At 42.4% G+C, this 16,518-nt stretch overlaps 1 protein-coding gene across 3 annotated transcripts in view; it reads left to right on the forward strand.

Moving 5' to 3' along the window:
* Positions 1–13,210, forward strand: part of ppp1r12a (protein phosphatase 1, regulatory subunit 12A) — a 51,334-nt gene extending 38,124 nt beyond the window's left edge. For all 3 annotated transcript variants that reach the window (XM_037121587.1, XM_037121585.1, XM_037121586.1), the window contains 11 exons: positions 869–959; positions 1,433–1,615; positions 1,709–1,877; positions 3,403–3,524; positions 3,676–3,741; positions 5,078–5,094; positions 5,199–5,316; positions 5,474–5,578; positions 5,674–5,721; positions 6,765–6,815; positions 11,172–13,210. In XM_037121587.1, coding sequence (XP_036977482.1) covers positions 869–959; positions 1,433–1,615; positions 1,709–1,877; positions 3,403–3,524; positions 3,676–3,741; positions 5,078–5,094; positions 5,199–5,316; positions 5,474–5,578; positions 5,674–5,721; positions 6,765–6,815; positions 11,172–11,258 — 1,057 coding nt within the window. In that variant the 3' untranslated portion in view covers positions 11,259–13,210. The remainder of the gene's footprint in view (positions 1–868; positions 960–1,432; positions 1,616–1,708; positions 1,878–3,402; positions 3,525–3,675; positions 3,742–5,077; positions 5,095–5,198; positions 5,317–5,473; positions 5,579–5,673; positions 5,722–6,764; positions 6,816–11,171) is intronic.
* The last annotated feature ends 3,308 nt before the right edge of the window (positions 13,211–16,518 follow it).

Here is a 16,518-nt window from a genome sequence, read left to right on the forward strand (position 1 = left end):
ATTGACACATAACTGCAGAAATGACAGATTGGGCATCAAAAGTAGGTTAAAAGACGGTTTTGAGGCGCTGCCACACTGCTTCTTGAATGTGTTCTGGCCTTCAGCACTCATGTAAACAGCATTTTAGGCCACTTTGGGTGGAAGATGAACATTTTCAGAAATGCTGTTTTCAGTGGGAAGAAACAGAAGAGATGCAGACACACATTCATCATTGTTAGTAGCATTATTAGTAAATGTGAAGAGAGAGTTTATGACATCTATGTATTTGTGTTTTGACTAAATGGATGTTATGGAAAAGAGAGACAAAAACGACTGCCTATGATGTTTTGCTGATGATTTATCTGAGACGAGGAGCGGCCATGTTTCCCTGCATCGCTCATAATATGATCTGTAGCTGAGAAGGGAACCAGAGTATATAGTCTGCATCCTGTTTCCATCGGCACGCACATGCCCAGTGTATGTGATGACAATGAGATATGCCTCTGCAGTCGTATTGTGTTGAGGGAGACTGATTTCCAAAAATGCCTCTGCATGTGGACTAGACCTTAAGTTTTATCTTGGGTAACATTTTCCAGAAGTGTCTGGATGCAACCCACATTTTCTTATATTGAAAGTTACTTCTCATTTGTACCCTTCCAGCAGACTTACTGTTGGTAGGTTTCCTCTGATGCTGTGATGCAATTAAATATCCTCACTTTGCAGAATTTATTGAGTGAGCGGAGAACAATGTTTTCTAACCTTCCTAGTGAGTCCGTTAAAGTAAAGCAGCCTTTGCTTCTGATCACCACCAACCTTGTGTAACCTCAAGGCCCCATTCATATCTATAAAGAGATATTAACTTGTGTGTTTGTGTCTTTGTGTTTGCTAGGTCATACCTAACGCCAGTGCGGGACGAGGAGTCAGAATCCCAGAGGAAAGCTCGCTCCAGACAGGCTCGACAGTCAAGGAGGTCCACCCAGGTTAGTTAACCTACATCATCCCTGATATGTTGACACTTTAATCCCTCTGCTGGACAGAAAATCTCACAGTTTTTGCAAAGTAACAGCACAGTGGTGTCCCTCGTCAGAATAAAATGTTAACAAATGGTGACATGTCGGTGTCTCTGGTTTTCATTATGGTTTTATAGCCGTTGAGTGTTTATATAAATGTAGTTATCCTGGTTGAGACAGAACTGTCTGTGTACACAGACAGCACTTAACGTCAAGCCTTTACAAAGAGCTGATTATTTTACAACCTGACAGAATATGAGCTTCGTCCTCTCCCTGAAAAACAGCCGAGCCTCACTGTACTCAAATTGATGACATTAAAAATTAAACATCATAAAACAACAATGAGACTATTACAGTTTTACTGCAGAGCTTGAGCAAAAAGCAAATAAGATGTTTATACAAGTTTATGAAATAAGAAATAATATATTAATCTCTTCCACCAGGGTGTGACTCTGACCGACCTGCAAGAGGCTGAGAAAACAATCGGCAGGAGTCGTCCTGGCACAAAGACCCGGGAGGAGGAGAAGGAGGAGAAAGAGAAACAGGACAAGGAGAAGCAGGAGGAGAAGAAGGAGACGGAGACCAAGGAAGACGATTACCGATCGAAGTATCGCAGCTTTGAAGAGGTAAGTTATTCCTGAGTTGTTCTCTTAACTTTAAATATTCAACCACGCTGTCCCTCTTACATGTCTTCTGTCTCCATCCTTTCTTCTTACCAGCGCTACCGACCTTCGTCTTCCTCCTCCGCCATTTCCACAGCCAGCACTGCCTCCACCCCGTCCTACTCTAGCACCTCTTTGTCCTCCAGTTCAAGCTCCCTCAACAGGCCCAACAGTCTGACGGGCATCACCTCCTCCTATAGCCGTTCCTCCAGAGATACAGAAAAAGGTCAGTAACTTGTACCACTCTTCCTCCTCCTAATATCTACATCTTCTCTGGAGTGTGGGGGCTGTGTGAGTTGGGGAGTATTATGTTCATAAATCATGAAATACGATCAAAGAAGTCCAGTAGGAGTAGCAGATTTAAATCATTTAAAGGCTTATCAGACATAAAAACACTGTAGAGGCTTATTTATCACATCATGGCAGCTATTTTATCTTTTACCACAGTTGATGGTGAAGTAGACAGTATTTTTACGGGCTTCATATTTAATTGTTTTGTCTTTGATGTTGAGCTATTCTGAACCCTGTCAAAATAAATCCACCTGTACAATAAATGTCCACCTTAGCGATTGCTGTGAAATAAGATGGAATAAGGTAACTTCATTTTTTCATGATGAGCATTTTTCTTATGACATTTTATGGACGATTAATCGCTTTGTTACCTCTGCCAAGGAGTTTGATTTGGCCTGTGGTTGATTTTTTTGTTGCTTCTGTTGGCTTGCTAGCTGAATTACACAAAAAGTGAATAACAGATTTCTATGAAACTTGGATGGAGGCTGAGTCTCGGCCCAGATTAGACCCCACTGACCTTTTGGTATGGATATATCCTGGAGTTTTTTTCTCACTTTCTTTTAAGATTGCAAGAGAGGGTGATTTTCGATGGCTGGTGGTATTTGCTCTACTGAGTGCCATTCTAGTTTTGTTTTTTAGAACTTAATTTATTTTTTTTTTGTGGGAACTTGAGGTGTGCTAACACAGCTAAACAGCCAGCTTTGGCTAGCTTGTCTGTCATGACAATAAAACAGAAATAACCCCACTTGATTTAAAGCCACATACACTGGAGCAGCATGTGGACGCACGGTGCAGGTTTCTGTCTCCACAGGTCTACATTCATTCGGGCAACCTGCCACACTGTGATTAGGAGCACTGAGACAGAAAGGGATTGGGTTGCCTTTTAAATTAAGTAGCTCCTCTCGTAACCATTAAATCCATGAAGCATCCCTGGGACAATAGAAGACAGCTTTAGTCTGTTCAACTGAAGGAAGGAAACACTGGCTGCTTTGTTCTCTCAGTTCTCTTCTGAACTCGAGCCAAGCCCAGTCGTTGTCCTTGTGAAGAAGTCAAATTTATGATTTATGATTTTCCACTTTGAATACTTGTCAGGATTATTGTTTAACAACGTTGAAATAAAAATAAGGGATAAGTTCAGGGTTTCCTGGAGGATTTCAATGTCCTGGAGCAATTCTGGTCAAATACTATCTTTGTTTAATGAGTTAAAACAAAATGTGAGTCTCTGATTTCAGTGACTCATCGACGTCATTGTAAGAAGACCTGCTTGTTTATACTTTTTATTTGTACACATTTTTCACATCATCCACAAATATAGGAACCATGGACAAAAAAGCAAATAAGGGAGAGATTTTAAAAACAGAAAATAAACACAGGGTCCTGGGACAATCCAGTAAATCAAGGCAACTTTTCCCAAAGGTTACACATGCGACAATATTTTATTTATTTATTTGTCTGATCAGAAACGGACAGAAAGGACGAGGAGAAGGAGGGAGAGGACAAGTCTCAGCCCCGCTCCATCCGGGATCGCAGGCGGCCCCGCGAGAAGAGACGCTCCACTGGGGTCTCCTTCTGGACCCAAGATGTAAGACACTCTCAGATCACTTTTATCACCGTCATAAGTATTCCCAGCGCTTGTGGGGAAGTGCAGGAGGTTATTAATGTTCCCCTTTGATCGTTTTTGATAAAGAAGGCCTCAGGTCGTGTGTAACCCTCCTGTCTTTTATTCGTTCCAGGGTGATGAAAATGACCCTGACCAGCAGTCCGACTCGGAGGAGGGCAGCACCAAGGGAGAGCCACAGGTAACTCCACACACACACACACACACACACACACACACACACACATGGCAGAAAGTAGATAAAACTGACTTTTAAGCAGAAGCCCTCCAGCTAAAACCAAACCAGCCCTGTTGCTTCTCTTGTGTGGCACGACCTCCATTTGAATGTCGCCCCTCTGCACTCATTCTGCTCCCTCCTCATGTCTCATCTCACGAAAGTCCAAGCAAATCTGGTAGTCTTTGATATTCACCACTCTGCCCTGTGCAGCTATGATTTCCTTCCCTCATCTTCAGCCTTTGAATTTTTATTACCCCCATCCTCCCCTCCCTCTTCTGTCTTCTGGCGATTGTCTGGTTGCTGGGGTGACCTTGCAAACCAAAAGATGTCTCGGCCATAGATCAGCAGATTTTTATAAACATGCAAAGAAAAAGGGAAGTCTGGGTCTCTTGGGTCAAAGCACACACACATGAAGGATGACATGAGACTGGAGATAAGATTCAAGACGCCGTTCACGCTGTATGTGCTTGTCTGTGCATATGAAGTCACTTTAAATGATGATTTCCACCAGTGATGAGCAGAAATTATGTGATGTAAGAAATGGATAAACCAGTCTTCAAATCCAATTAAACACATTCACAGAGAAAGGGCAGTGTTGTGAAAACATTGCTGGCCCGATGAACTTCCTGTTTGAATGGGAGTGTCTGTTTGCAGAGCAGACAGTCGAGCAAGGCACACAGCTTTCACCCGCCATTCACGGTGGGACAGAATGAAGGGTGGAGCAGCAACAGTAAATAGGAAACAAGCAATTATCTCTGCGTGGAGATGAAAAAGCATACAGGAAAAGCTTTGGAGCGTCTTCCTTTGCAGCCTGGCACTCTGGATTCAAAGCACCAAAATGTGAAAACATTGTTTGTGTCTCCTATTCGTGCCTTTACTGGCTGTTTATCTGCCCACTTGAACTGTATGTTGATCATTCAGGACGTCTTGACTCAGACTGTAGTATTGTTGTGTGGTCGCCCTCTCAGGAAGCCGACTGTAATTTCAAAATAGCTGGAAGCCCGACCCTCCAACCTGACCTCCCTATCTGATGTCTGGCCCCGCTCACTGTGGGACTGCAGGCTTGGGAGGCCCAGTAGGCCTTGAGGCAGTGGCAGCTGCTTAGAAATAGGAGTGTGTGTGTGTGTGTGTGTGTGTGTGTGTGTGTGTGTGTGTGTGTGTGTGTGGGGGGGGGGGGGGGGGGGGGGGGGGGTGGGGGGCAGGCTGCAAAGGAGTGAAGGTCATCTGCTGTATTTACAGAGAAAAGCTGTTTCATATTCCAAAACGTTAACCTTCACCCTCTTTTTTTGCTTTCTTACAGAGTGACAGATTGTCCAGGTATGTTCATACATGCTCGCTGTCTTTCTTTATTATCCTTTCATATGTTTTCTGTGTCGCTCAATTAATACATTTTAAATGGTCGCCTGTTATTTCTGTTGTAGGAACGAGGTCACTTCATCCTTAGATCGCAATGACACTCTTTCTAGCCGTAGCTACGGTGAGAGTCGGAGGACATACTCGAGCCGACTGGATAGAGACGACACCACTGACTATAAGAAGGTTTGTGCTGATGAAAATACAAAACTTCATGCTTCATATCCCTAAAATCTGTACAACAGATACAATAAAGAAAATAATATAGATAAGAAAATACTTCCATGAGAACGTCTTGTTGGTTTGATTGTTAACTGTTGGACGTGTCCGTCCCTCCTCTCAGCTCTACGAGCAGATCTTAGCTGAGAACGAGAAGTTGAAGGCCCAGTTACGTGACACAGACCTGGAGCTGGCAGACTTGAAGCTACAACTAGAGAAGGCCACACAGGTACACACGAGCTCACACTGCTTCAGCTGATCTCTGCTGATTTATTTAGATGATTCCCGACAAGTCTGCTCACTTTCGTTTCTCTCTTTTCGCAGAGGCAGGAACGCTATGCCGACCGATCACAGCTTGAGATGGAGAAAAGGGTAATGACGGAACCAGTTTATTAACTCAACTTTGTCATATATCTGACTGATTCTGTAAAAAAAAGATGTTTAACTTTTGTCTTAAGTTTTTCTCAAGCTAAATCTAGAGCTCAGATTTTATTTTATTTTTTTAATCTTTAAACATGTTGGTAACACAACCGATGGGTTTATGTCTGAAGGTGACAAGCAGGCCCCAATATCATCTGGGTGGTGGTATGATCTTAACCTGAGTTTTTGTATCAGTCTACTCTCTGCTGCTGGCTGTCGTGTCACACACGCCCTTGTAGCCGGGGTCAAAAGGGACTTCCTCCCTCCTCCTCCTCCTCCTCCTCCTCCTCCTCCTCCTCGCCACCCAGAACACTGCCACCTTCTCTCTCACCTGTTTTTGAACCTCAGAGGCAGCGTGTGGTCACTTCTTCTCAAGACTGCTTACTTTGTTATTTTTGAGTGTCGTGTGAAAGTGTTAATCTGAATTTTTTGCTGGATTGTAGAACAGTTGTTGTTGCTGTTGAAAGAACCTGTGCATGCGTGTGTGTGTGTGTGTGTGTTTCCATGATTTTTCTTCTCGCTCATCTGGCGTCTTCATCTGCAGCTGTGTAGCCGTGAAATTAACCCCTAGATTTGCAAAAAAAAATCATCCATTACTCAAAAGTCCATCCTCCATTTTCCTCCATTTATCTTCACATCCTTTTTATAATACAAGAATGTCCTTTTTTGCTCCAAAAAAGACATTCTCCCCTCTGTGTCCATGAATCATTTCATTAACATACCATCCAACACATCCTCTAAACATCTACATCCCCATTTCTTAACTCATTCCTTCCTTTTGATTACGTGTTAGTCTGAACTGGCTGTTGTTTGTCGACGCCTCACAAGTCATGCGTGTGTTCAAGTGTGTGCGTGTGAGTGTGTGCGATCGCTTCACCCTCACCGTCATCCACACCTTTTTTTATTTTACGCAGCGTGTGTCTGTGTGTGGAGCCTGAGCCAAAAGAAGTGTGTTTACAGCTCTGAGTTAACCCGCCTTTCCTCCACCCTCACAGGAAAGAAGAGCTCTAGAAAGGAAGATTTCTGAGATGGAGGAGGAACTTAAGGTACCAACACCTGACAAACGCACACACACACACACAGTGTTTTATGTCCTCTGTTCATGTTGATTTTGGTTTAGAAGATTTCCATTAATGGAGTCAGGATCACAGCGAGTGTGTAGGTGGTACTTGTGAGTTCCAGCATAGTGCTAACAGCTGTCACTTCAGTCTATGAGTGTCCTTTTATATCTAAATCTGTGGCACTCAGTGGATTTGGTTTAATAGGACTGGTGAGTCATCTCACATGATTTTCATGGTTTTGCAGTTGCATTTAATCTTCACGATGACATTGTACTCAACAAAGTCATTTCAAGGATCTGGGAACGCGTTGAAGGAGATCATTCTGATTAATCTGAACACTTTTATTTGTAGCTTGTCCAGTTCTCAGCAGTTAAGTTGGAGGTTCTAGAGGAATTGGGTTACTGAATTTGAGGGTATTGTGTTTGTTAGCATAGTTGCTCATTCACTCATCACTGTAGTCATCGCTGTTTCGAAGTGTCTTTCTTACGCAGCTAAAAAAAAAAAAAAAATCAACAGGATCAACATTCATCCCTTTGTTTGGTTTAAAAGCGTCCTCCTCTCTGCACCACATGCCTTCAGAAGCTTGAAACAGATTCACCAAAAAAAAAAAAGAAAAAACAACGCCGCAATTGAAAGAAACAAAACCAGCAGCCTGCAGGAAAGAAACACTGCTAACACTTGTTTATTAAGACAGTAATAAACGGGAGACAGGCAACAGTGATGGGCTCAGCTACAGAAGTATAGAAGTAAAGGATGAGCCATCAGTAAAGGTCAGACATATGTTTATATATATGTAGCTGACAAAGTCATCAAATAAAATATTTAGTGTAAAAGCTACATTTGTGTAGCTTGTCCACCTTCCCTCACACTCGCACGATCTCCTGTCAGAATGATTTTCCCTGACTCATGACACGATGACGCCTTAAACTCATGGCTGCTTGTTTCTGCACGATTTCAACATGAATTCTCGTTAAATTGTTGGCAGCAGAACACGTCACTCAAACAGTCAGAAAAGTGACTAAACGCCAAGGCCGACGAATTCTAAATGCCCAGAAACGACAAACTGTCATCAAAGACGAAAGCTGACTGTTGCATCGCTGTGCGGCCAAAAAACTGCACTTAAACACGACAAAGAGGCTACGTTCTGCGCCTTCATGAGAGGAAATACCTCTTCACACCACAAGGTGGTGTTAGTATGGACAGACACTCAGGCTGACATTGGTTAAACATCAGTCACAGCCTTAAAAGAGACTAAACTGACTCATTCTTGCAACATTCAGGCTACAAACAGCTGCTGAAGGTTTCTCTCTCATGTTGTGAATATGTAGAAAACATACTCCGTGAATGTATTACAAACTCCACTGTGCGATGTCACCTGTGTCACCGTCTTAACCTCCTTCTACACCTGCTAAATGTGGACTTCTGCATCTCTTATTCAGCTCAGGGCACATCTCAGGTCAGCTGTTATAACCCATGTTGACAGAACATTTAAGCTCGGCCAATTACGTCTTCCTCTTCTTGAGAATTTAGGAGGAGAGAGAAAAATCCATTAAATCCTAGTAAGCAAGTGTTGTTCCCATAGCTGTGATAACAAAGTGTGTTTATTTTTAGGTGGCAGCCAGCTGGCTGATCTTATCAGTGTCACTTTTCCATTCTATCTACAAGCACCACGCTGAAGCGGGGGGGAAAAAAAGCTCTTAATCATTCCTTCGGTTTCCAAAATCTGTCCCCATTTTCTAACAGTCTTCCTTTTCTGTTTTCCCTTTTTCCTTCTCTTCCTTCGGCCCCTCTTCTCTATTAATTTAATTGTCCTTGTCTTTCATTAATCCTCTTCTCTTGAAACGCATTCCTTCCTCTCCTATCACCCTGTCACTCCCGCTCTCTCCTCTGTGTTTTCCTGTGTTGTGGTTGTTGTTTTCCCCCTCCTGCAGAACCTCCCCCAGGTAAAGCAGGTTCAGGCCCTGCGGCAGGTTAAAGAGCGGCTGCAGGCTGAGAACCGGGCCCTGTCCCGCGTGTTGGCAAAGCTCTCGCAGTCCGCCTGCAGCCAGCTGCCCACCGTCGACCTCTAAAAGCCACGTCCGTCTGTCCACCACCATCTCCTCTTCCTCCTCTTCTTCCCCACTTTCCCCCACTTCCCAACCCCATTCTTCTCATGCTCCATTCGTGCTCTGCCCGCACCCATAGACAGGCAGGTGCCCAGCCGCCCAACCACACCTGGTTTTGTAAACTCCCCTTTCCGCCCCCCTCTGCCTCCCCAGAGCTTTTGGTTTTCAGAGTGGGGAGGGTGTCTTTCTTTACAACAGGACACTCTCCGTTTACAGTACAACAATCCAGAATATGTCAAACTAAGTAATGGGTAGAGATGAAGCTCAGGTAAGTATGATTAAAAAGTGTCTAAATTGACTTATTTTTTTGATAAAACACAAAGTGCTGTAAAGGAGAGTGTCCTCTTTGTAGTTGTAGTTGTGATGCTCCTGTCAGAAGGAGCTCAGTTGTTCAGTTTGGCTTGTTCTGGCTTCTTTGCATGAAGTGGCTTCCCTGTTTTTTGTTTTTTTTTTTTGGCCCCAGTCTTCAGAGAGTGAACCTTTTTTTTTTTTTTTTCTTTACTCTCCAACTTTGAATTTTGATTGATGACATCAACAGACGTTGAAGTCAGCTGCATGCACCAGCAGGTTTCTGTAGGAACAGGTTGTGTCTGATCAGTATCAAGTTTTAAAGTAACTCCTTGTACTTTTAAAGTTGATTGTCATCTGTCATGAAAAGTTTGTTTTGAAGGGGATTAAAGTCTCTTGTTGGAGTCTTGTACCACCACAGCTTCTTTACATGTTTTTTAAAGAAGAGTTAAACAAAGTCAGGTTACATATTTGTATCTGTAATCATCTGGTAGGATTAAAGGCCTTTGGATTTTCCGTTACTATTATGCTTTTATTGCTTTTAACATTTGCAGGATTGCTGTATGATACTGAACAAAACCTAAACACTTCTGGAGTCTTTATAAGAATGTATTCACTGTTGTCATACAAAACCAGAAGTTAAGAAGCGTGACCTACTGAAGCTGTGTAACCTGGCAGGCGTCATGCAGAGGAAAAATACATTCCACCCTCAAATCAAACGTGTTACAACGAAGGAAACAGTCTCAGTTTTAGACTGATCAACCAACATAAGCAAACAAAACCATTAAGTCAATTATATTTATAATGGATGAGAACTGATCGATGGGCAGGTTTTGACAACCTGCGGACGACAAACCATAATCTTCCTCAAGGTGGCTTTGATATAACGAATTAACAGAGTGAAAACAATCCATAATGACCTGCTAGTGTTTAAATTTAGAAGTCAGTGTAGTTTCATCTCGTCTAAAACACAATCGAGGTTCATCTTAATGTGGTTTAACAAGCTAAATCTGAAGTATATCCATGTTTCTGTGCCCAAATTTAAGAGAAAAGAGACCCTAAAGTCCTCCTGTTATACTTAAGAATTTATCATTTTCAAGAGCATAATATTCTTGTATTTACGTGAAAACAAGACGAGATACTCCTGACACCTGCCAGGCTCTCTAGGATACCATGGAATGATGATTTTCCAAATATTATATGAACTAGAATATTAACAGGGTGTCTGCAGGTCCTTAAAAATGTCTCAAACTCAATTTGATAAACATTAGACATCATTAAATACTCTCAATAACCATAAACCTTGTATCTAATATAAATTATCCATATTTTAATGACCCTCTTCTGTGTTAAAGTCCACATTTCTGATGTTATAAATATTTAAACCGTAAATGCCCACAGTAGATTAAGCTAAATGTGTCTTATAATGGGATTCCTACACAAAACCCTCCTCAGCACAGAACCACATGTCCACTACAAACATTTAAACTTACCTGCAAGGATGATTTGTCATTGAATATAGACACCTGGCACCTGTAGACACCCTGAGTGATCAGCAAATAAAACGGTGACTTTTATTTGTCTCTGCTGTGGACTGTTGTGGCTGCCGGTGAGCAGCCGTTGAGACTCTGCATGGCTTTTCTCAGGAACTTTTTGGCCTGTGGTGTGCCCGCTTTTTTCTTTCTTTTTTTTTTTTAACTTATCTCTCCTGACTTGGAACAAGAACTTTAAAAAAAAAAAAAAAAGGAGATGACAAAAGATGCTGTGTGACTTCAGGCTGCAGTTAACTCATTTTTTTTTTAAAAAAACATACAAAAAAAAACTGGCCTGGCTGGTTTGATGACATCGTGTTTCTGTCAAGACTTGTCTAAGCCTTCTCCTCTCTCTCTCTCTCTCTCTCCGTCTCTTCCCACCTTCCCCCCTTCTTTCCTTTTTTCTTCCCTTTCAGATGCTCCCAGACTTGAAAGCAGACAACCAGAGACTAAAGGACGAGAACGGAGCGCTCATTCGAGTCATTAGCAAGCTTTCCAAGTAGAACAGAAACCCCCGCCCGCCCGCCAGCCCGCCCGCCCGTCTTCTGCACCCCCCATGGCAGTGACTAATGGAATTGCACATTTAGATATTAATTGCAACAGACATCAGAGACAAGACTCCTTGTTTTTCTTTTTTCTTCTTTTTCTCCTCCCTTTTTTGCAACCACCACCACCACCGCAGCATCCATCCATCCATCCCTCCATCCATTCTCCACCTCCCTCCCTCCCTCCCTCCCTCCTCGACTATAACCCACGTGTGGCTGCTGTCCCCGATAGAAGTTTACAGAGCATAAATAAAAAAGGAGAAAGGGTTGCGTGATCCGCATGTTTAAAAGCATCGTGGGCGGGGAAGCCTGAAAACTATTTAACCAATAAGCCTTAGTTGTACATAAAGAGAAAAATGCATCGATCTCTTCTCTTCTCTCTTCTCTTCTCTCTCGGCTATCACTGAAGAAGATATTATCCAACACCTGATTTTTATTTTATTTGTGCCACAATCTCTCTGATGTTTTTTTTTTTTCTTTTTCTTTTTCTCCTCTTTCTCTCTCTCTTCTTGTGTAAGTGTGCTGTGCTGTTTCCTCCCTTAAAAAAAACAAAACAAAATGAAAGTGCCACTTCTTCTGCCCTCCTCCTCCTCCTCCTCCTCCTCCTCCTCCTCCTCCTCCTCCTCCTCGGTTATCACCTATCTCCTCGTGGCCCCACACGGATAGATCACCAACACACACACACACACATTTAGTGCGATCTCCCTCCCCCCATTTTTTTTTCTGTACCTCTGTGTCTTCCTCCAAGAGGGATTTTTTTTTTCCTTTTTTTTTTTTTGAATCTCGCTCTAGCGATAAAAACGAGGCGGACCTGGTGGAATTTAAGCTTTCACTGTATGTGCAATATGCATTTCTTTTCTTTTTTTTAATGCTTTAATGATGAGTCCATCACACACACACACACACACACACACACACAAGTAGGATTTTTTCACTCTTCCACCGCTTCCATCGCTCACCTTCCTCCTCCCCCTCTTTTTTTTTTTTTGTTTTGTTTTAAGTTTGTAGTGTAGTCAGTTTATACTCTGTATTTCTCACTTTGTTTTAGCAGGTACTGAGTGATGCTGTATATACCTGTATGTATTTGTTTGAGACCAGCACATGGCATGCGTTTATGGTTCCCGTCTGTTACTATTAAAAAGTATACAAATTCCAGAGGACAAAAAGGTGTGTTTTAATTATTTTATAGTCTAAAGACATTGGATACAGTGCAGTTAGAGGCCTACAGCTGGGTCAGTGTTCAGTGCTTCTTTTTTTTTTTTTTTTTTTCCCCCTTCTTTTTTTTCCAGTTTAAAAATAAGTGTTCGCATAAATTGTGAGATATAAGAAAGAAAAAAAAAAAAACAACAGAATAATCGCTTCACTACATTTCACTTTCATTGTATTCAGTATCTTGGAAGAGTGCTGTTAATTTTGTTTCCAATTTTTTTTTTTTTTTTTTTTTTTTAAAGCTGTAGTATTATAGCTGAGGTGTTGTCACTAAAAAAAGAAAAAAAGAAGAAGAATATCTTAGGTATCGCTAACCCAGTTCCTTTTTTTTTTTTATGTCTACATGCACTGTCAATGCCATGTGAGGAGTCTTGATGTCAGGTTTAAAGCAAAAATCGCCACCATCGGATATTTTCATGCATCTGAAGACGTTTTATGCATTTCAGTGGCCTTTTTAAGGATATTTTAGTCAAAGAAGAAGTAAAAGAAAAAAAAAGTCACTGCAGATGGACTGATGGACATCTGCTCTGGGTTTTTTTTTGTTTGTTTTTTGTTTTTTTTTTCTTTATTATTATTATTATTATTATATTTTTTTTCCCGTCATCTTGTAAAATAGGTGTGTGGCTTAATACATGCAAGCTGTGCTGTGACTACCAACCACTGAAGAGTTCATTAAAAATAAACTTGTACATTGTAAAGTTCCCACGTCTCATTATTTTGTACCTGTTGTCTGAGTTACTTAAATATTTTTAAAAGCACGGAGGGTAAATTTTTGTTTAAACACATTCTGACTTTTAGTGTAACGATATCAACTTTGATTTTGGGTATTCGAGTGTTTAGTTCATCTCCTCTTATTGTTTTGAGGCGCCTGAGGTTCACATTAGTCTTGACATCCTTAAAAGCTTGTGAATTAAATTGGATCAAAATCAAGGCCTTTTGATTTTAATTGTTTAAACAGATGAGTTATTGAAAGTGCTTGAAAAGCATTTTGAGAACGGACAGAAATGAACTTTAGACATTTCCTTTTTAAAGGTTGTGAGCTGTTAGTCCTTATTTTAAATATTCTCAGAGTTGTGATAGTAATTTATTTTGATCCGTGTCTCACACTAGACTGGAATTTGAAGGCATTGGGGCTGGAAAGTCATTGAAAAGTCCTTGAATTTGATGTTTAAGAAGGTGTGGGGATCCTGGGTGACATTTTAAGTTAAGTTAAGTTTTTTTTAGGTTGAAATCATTGCAAAATACTCTCATCATTTAGGTGAACTGGCCCTTTTAAGGCTGTTATAAGCTTGTGACCAATAATATTTACTTATTCAAATGAAGATGAAGGTTATATTCTTTACTTCACACCTCCTCCAGCTCTAACAGGAGGCGGAGAACAAGTTCACTGCTGCTACGCTCCATCATGCCAGTAGATGGTGCACAGCTTTACACTCTCAGGTGCTTTTTCCATCATTTTACAGCACTGGAGGGATTTTTTTTTTTTTTTCTTTTTTAGCGCCGTTTTTGTTTCATTTAACCCAATCCTCACACTTAAATGCAAATGTAGCCCACATCCACATGAACTGGACCCGCAGAGATGAGAGTCACGAGTCCTCTTCAGCTGCTTTAGCTTCACTTTACAGTGTTAAACATCTTGAACTCCTTCCTCTCGACTGCCTCTTGACATCCCGTCTGCAGCTTTACATCAACAATAAAACGCTGACTCTCTCTTCTCCCTTGTTTTTTTTTCACATCCTGTCTTCCCTGAGCTTAGACACACACACACACACACACACACACACACACACAACCATAAAGTGACAGATTACGAGCGAGTTTCCTGCCACTTCCACCTCCTAAATAAATCCGACTCCTCTTTATGTGGTTTATTTGGCCCTGATGGTGGGACTAACTAACCTAAGCTCCAGTGTTTTTATGTCTCTGGTTGCAACTTGCTCCTTAAACCCGTGATGAAGTGCTCCAATCTTCAGATTAAGCTTCAGGGGGATCAGCCGTGGTATCTGCAATAATTGCTGCGAGTCATGCGAGAGCCGGCTGCTCTTGTTTTCCATTGCCTCAGCGCGGTTGAGGAGTCTGGTTTTGCGTCTGCTGCTGAGCCTCGGACGTGCTTCTCCCACCGGCTCGGGCTGAAGGTCTTCATCAGGACCCTTGACAGAGGAAGAGGAAGATGTGAAAGATGGATTCAAGGCCTTTTTAAAAGTCGCACCATGGAATTATAGGAACAAATGGTTTGAGTTAGAGCTGAGAGGGGAAACATCAGGCCGTCCGTCCTGAAGTTCAACCTGCATTTCATTTCACGTCTGTTGTAAATGATGAGCGCTGCTTTCATCTACGCTTCACTCTGAACCAGATTCATTTATTGCAGCTTCGCTGACCTGGGGAGTCTCACCGGCTTTGAAATCTCAGCTTTTAAAGAAGAAACACATCCACGCCAGCAGCTCCATGAGGCTGTACTCGGATACAGCAGCGTTAAAGGAAAAGTTCAAGCAAAAATGAAAATTCAGTCGTCGTCTCCTCACCCTCATCCTGATGTAAAAGTCAGACGAGGTTTCTATGTGGACTGCTCAACATTTCTGGAGCTTCGCGGCAAAACAGCGATGCAGCGTTCTCCTGAACAGCTGACGTGGATGGGGACTTGTTTTAAAACGTAAAAAAGAGAAAACAGTTGCTGCGTCTCAGTTCAGGGTCTGCATCCTTCAGAGGATGCATCTGAAGGCCAGTTAGACAAATGCGTCCTTCTTTTCCTTGATGCACCGCTACTATTGTTCGTGGCTTCTCATCCCAAGATTCGTGCCCAAAAAAGAAGAAAGAAAGAGAGAAAATGGCGATATCACGTGGTGTAGATCGTCACTTTCGCAGGCCTGGGCAGCAGAAATCGTGTCGTAAGGGTAAAACATCTGGTGATGCAAACAGGAAATGCTCCAAAGGCCAGACCGTCACATTTAACAACAGCCGTGTCAGTCACTTTAGACCAGGCGTGAGCTTTTGGTCATAAAAAGGTGTAAGTAATGTCTTTAGTGTCTTTTTCAAAGAGGTCGTGTGATTTGACTGTGTCAAAGTGGCAACCATTGCAGACTTGCACCTGTATGTTGCATTTACATTACCACAAATCATCAAATCACAGAGCATCTCGCTGACAGTTCTCTTAATCACAGCATGGTGTCGTTTCTGTACAAGCAGAGTCCAGAGTCCTGACCTCGACCTCGACCTCGACCTCGACCCCGTCAGATCTACTGACGCTCTTGTGGCTGAACTGGAGAAAATTCCAGCAGCTTGATTCCCCAAATCTCAGGAAATCTGCAGGAAATTAGAAATGAAATATATCTATTTTTTTTTTAAGAATGCAGTACTTGTAGATCACTGAGGGATTAACTATGTGACCAGTAATAAATCTCAGCAGGAGCTCCGGAGACCCTAAAAATAATTCTGGTGTTTGCCGGCTGTTCCCTTTGAGTCCTGACAGCAGCTCCACCGTCGGATGACGTGCTGCGCTTTTTTTTTTTTCTTTGCTCGGTCCGTAAAGAAGGAATTAGATCTTGGCAACTCGCTGTCACACACAGAGGACGCTCTCCCTCATCCCTCTCCTCTCTAGTTTCCACCGCGGCCTAATCTCTCTCTCCCCCCCTCCCACCACCACCACCTCCACCTCCACCTCCACCTCCACCCCTCTTCTCCTCGCTTCTCTACCGTAAAGTGCAGCAAGCCAAACAAACCTCCTTTAGCTGCAGTTTCTTTAAAACCCCACGCGAGACGCACTGGATGAGCTGGAACCTCCTCAGCAGCAGCAGCAGCAGCAGCAGCAGCAGCAGCAGGGGATTCTCTCTCTCTCTCTCTGTCTCTCTCTCTCTCTCTCTCTGTCTCTCTCTCTCTCTCTCTCTCTCTCTCTCTCTCTCTCTCTCTCTCTCTCTCTCTCTCTCTCTCTCTCTGCTGACAAACAATGACAAATGGAGGCGTCCGGATGAAGTGACAGCTCGAGTCTGTCTCCGAAACAAAGACAAACACACTC

Source organism: Acanthopagrus latus, chromosome 14 (assembly GCF_904848185.1).
Source record: "Acanthopagrus latus isolate v.2019 chromosome 14, fAcaLat1.1, whole genome shotgun sequence".
Taxonomy (NCBI): Eukaryota; Metazoa; Chordata; class Actinopteri; order Spariformes; family Sparidae; genus Acanthopagrus; species Acanthopagrus latus.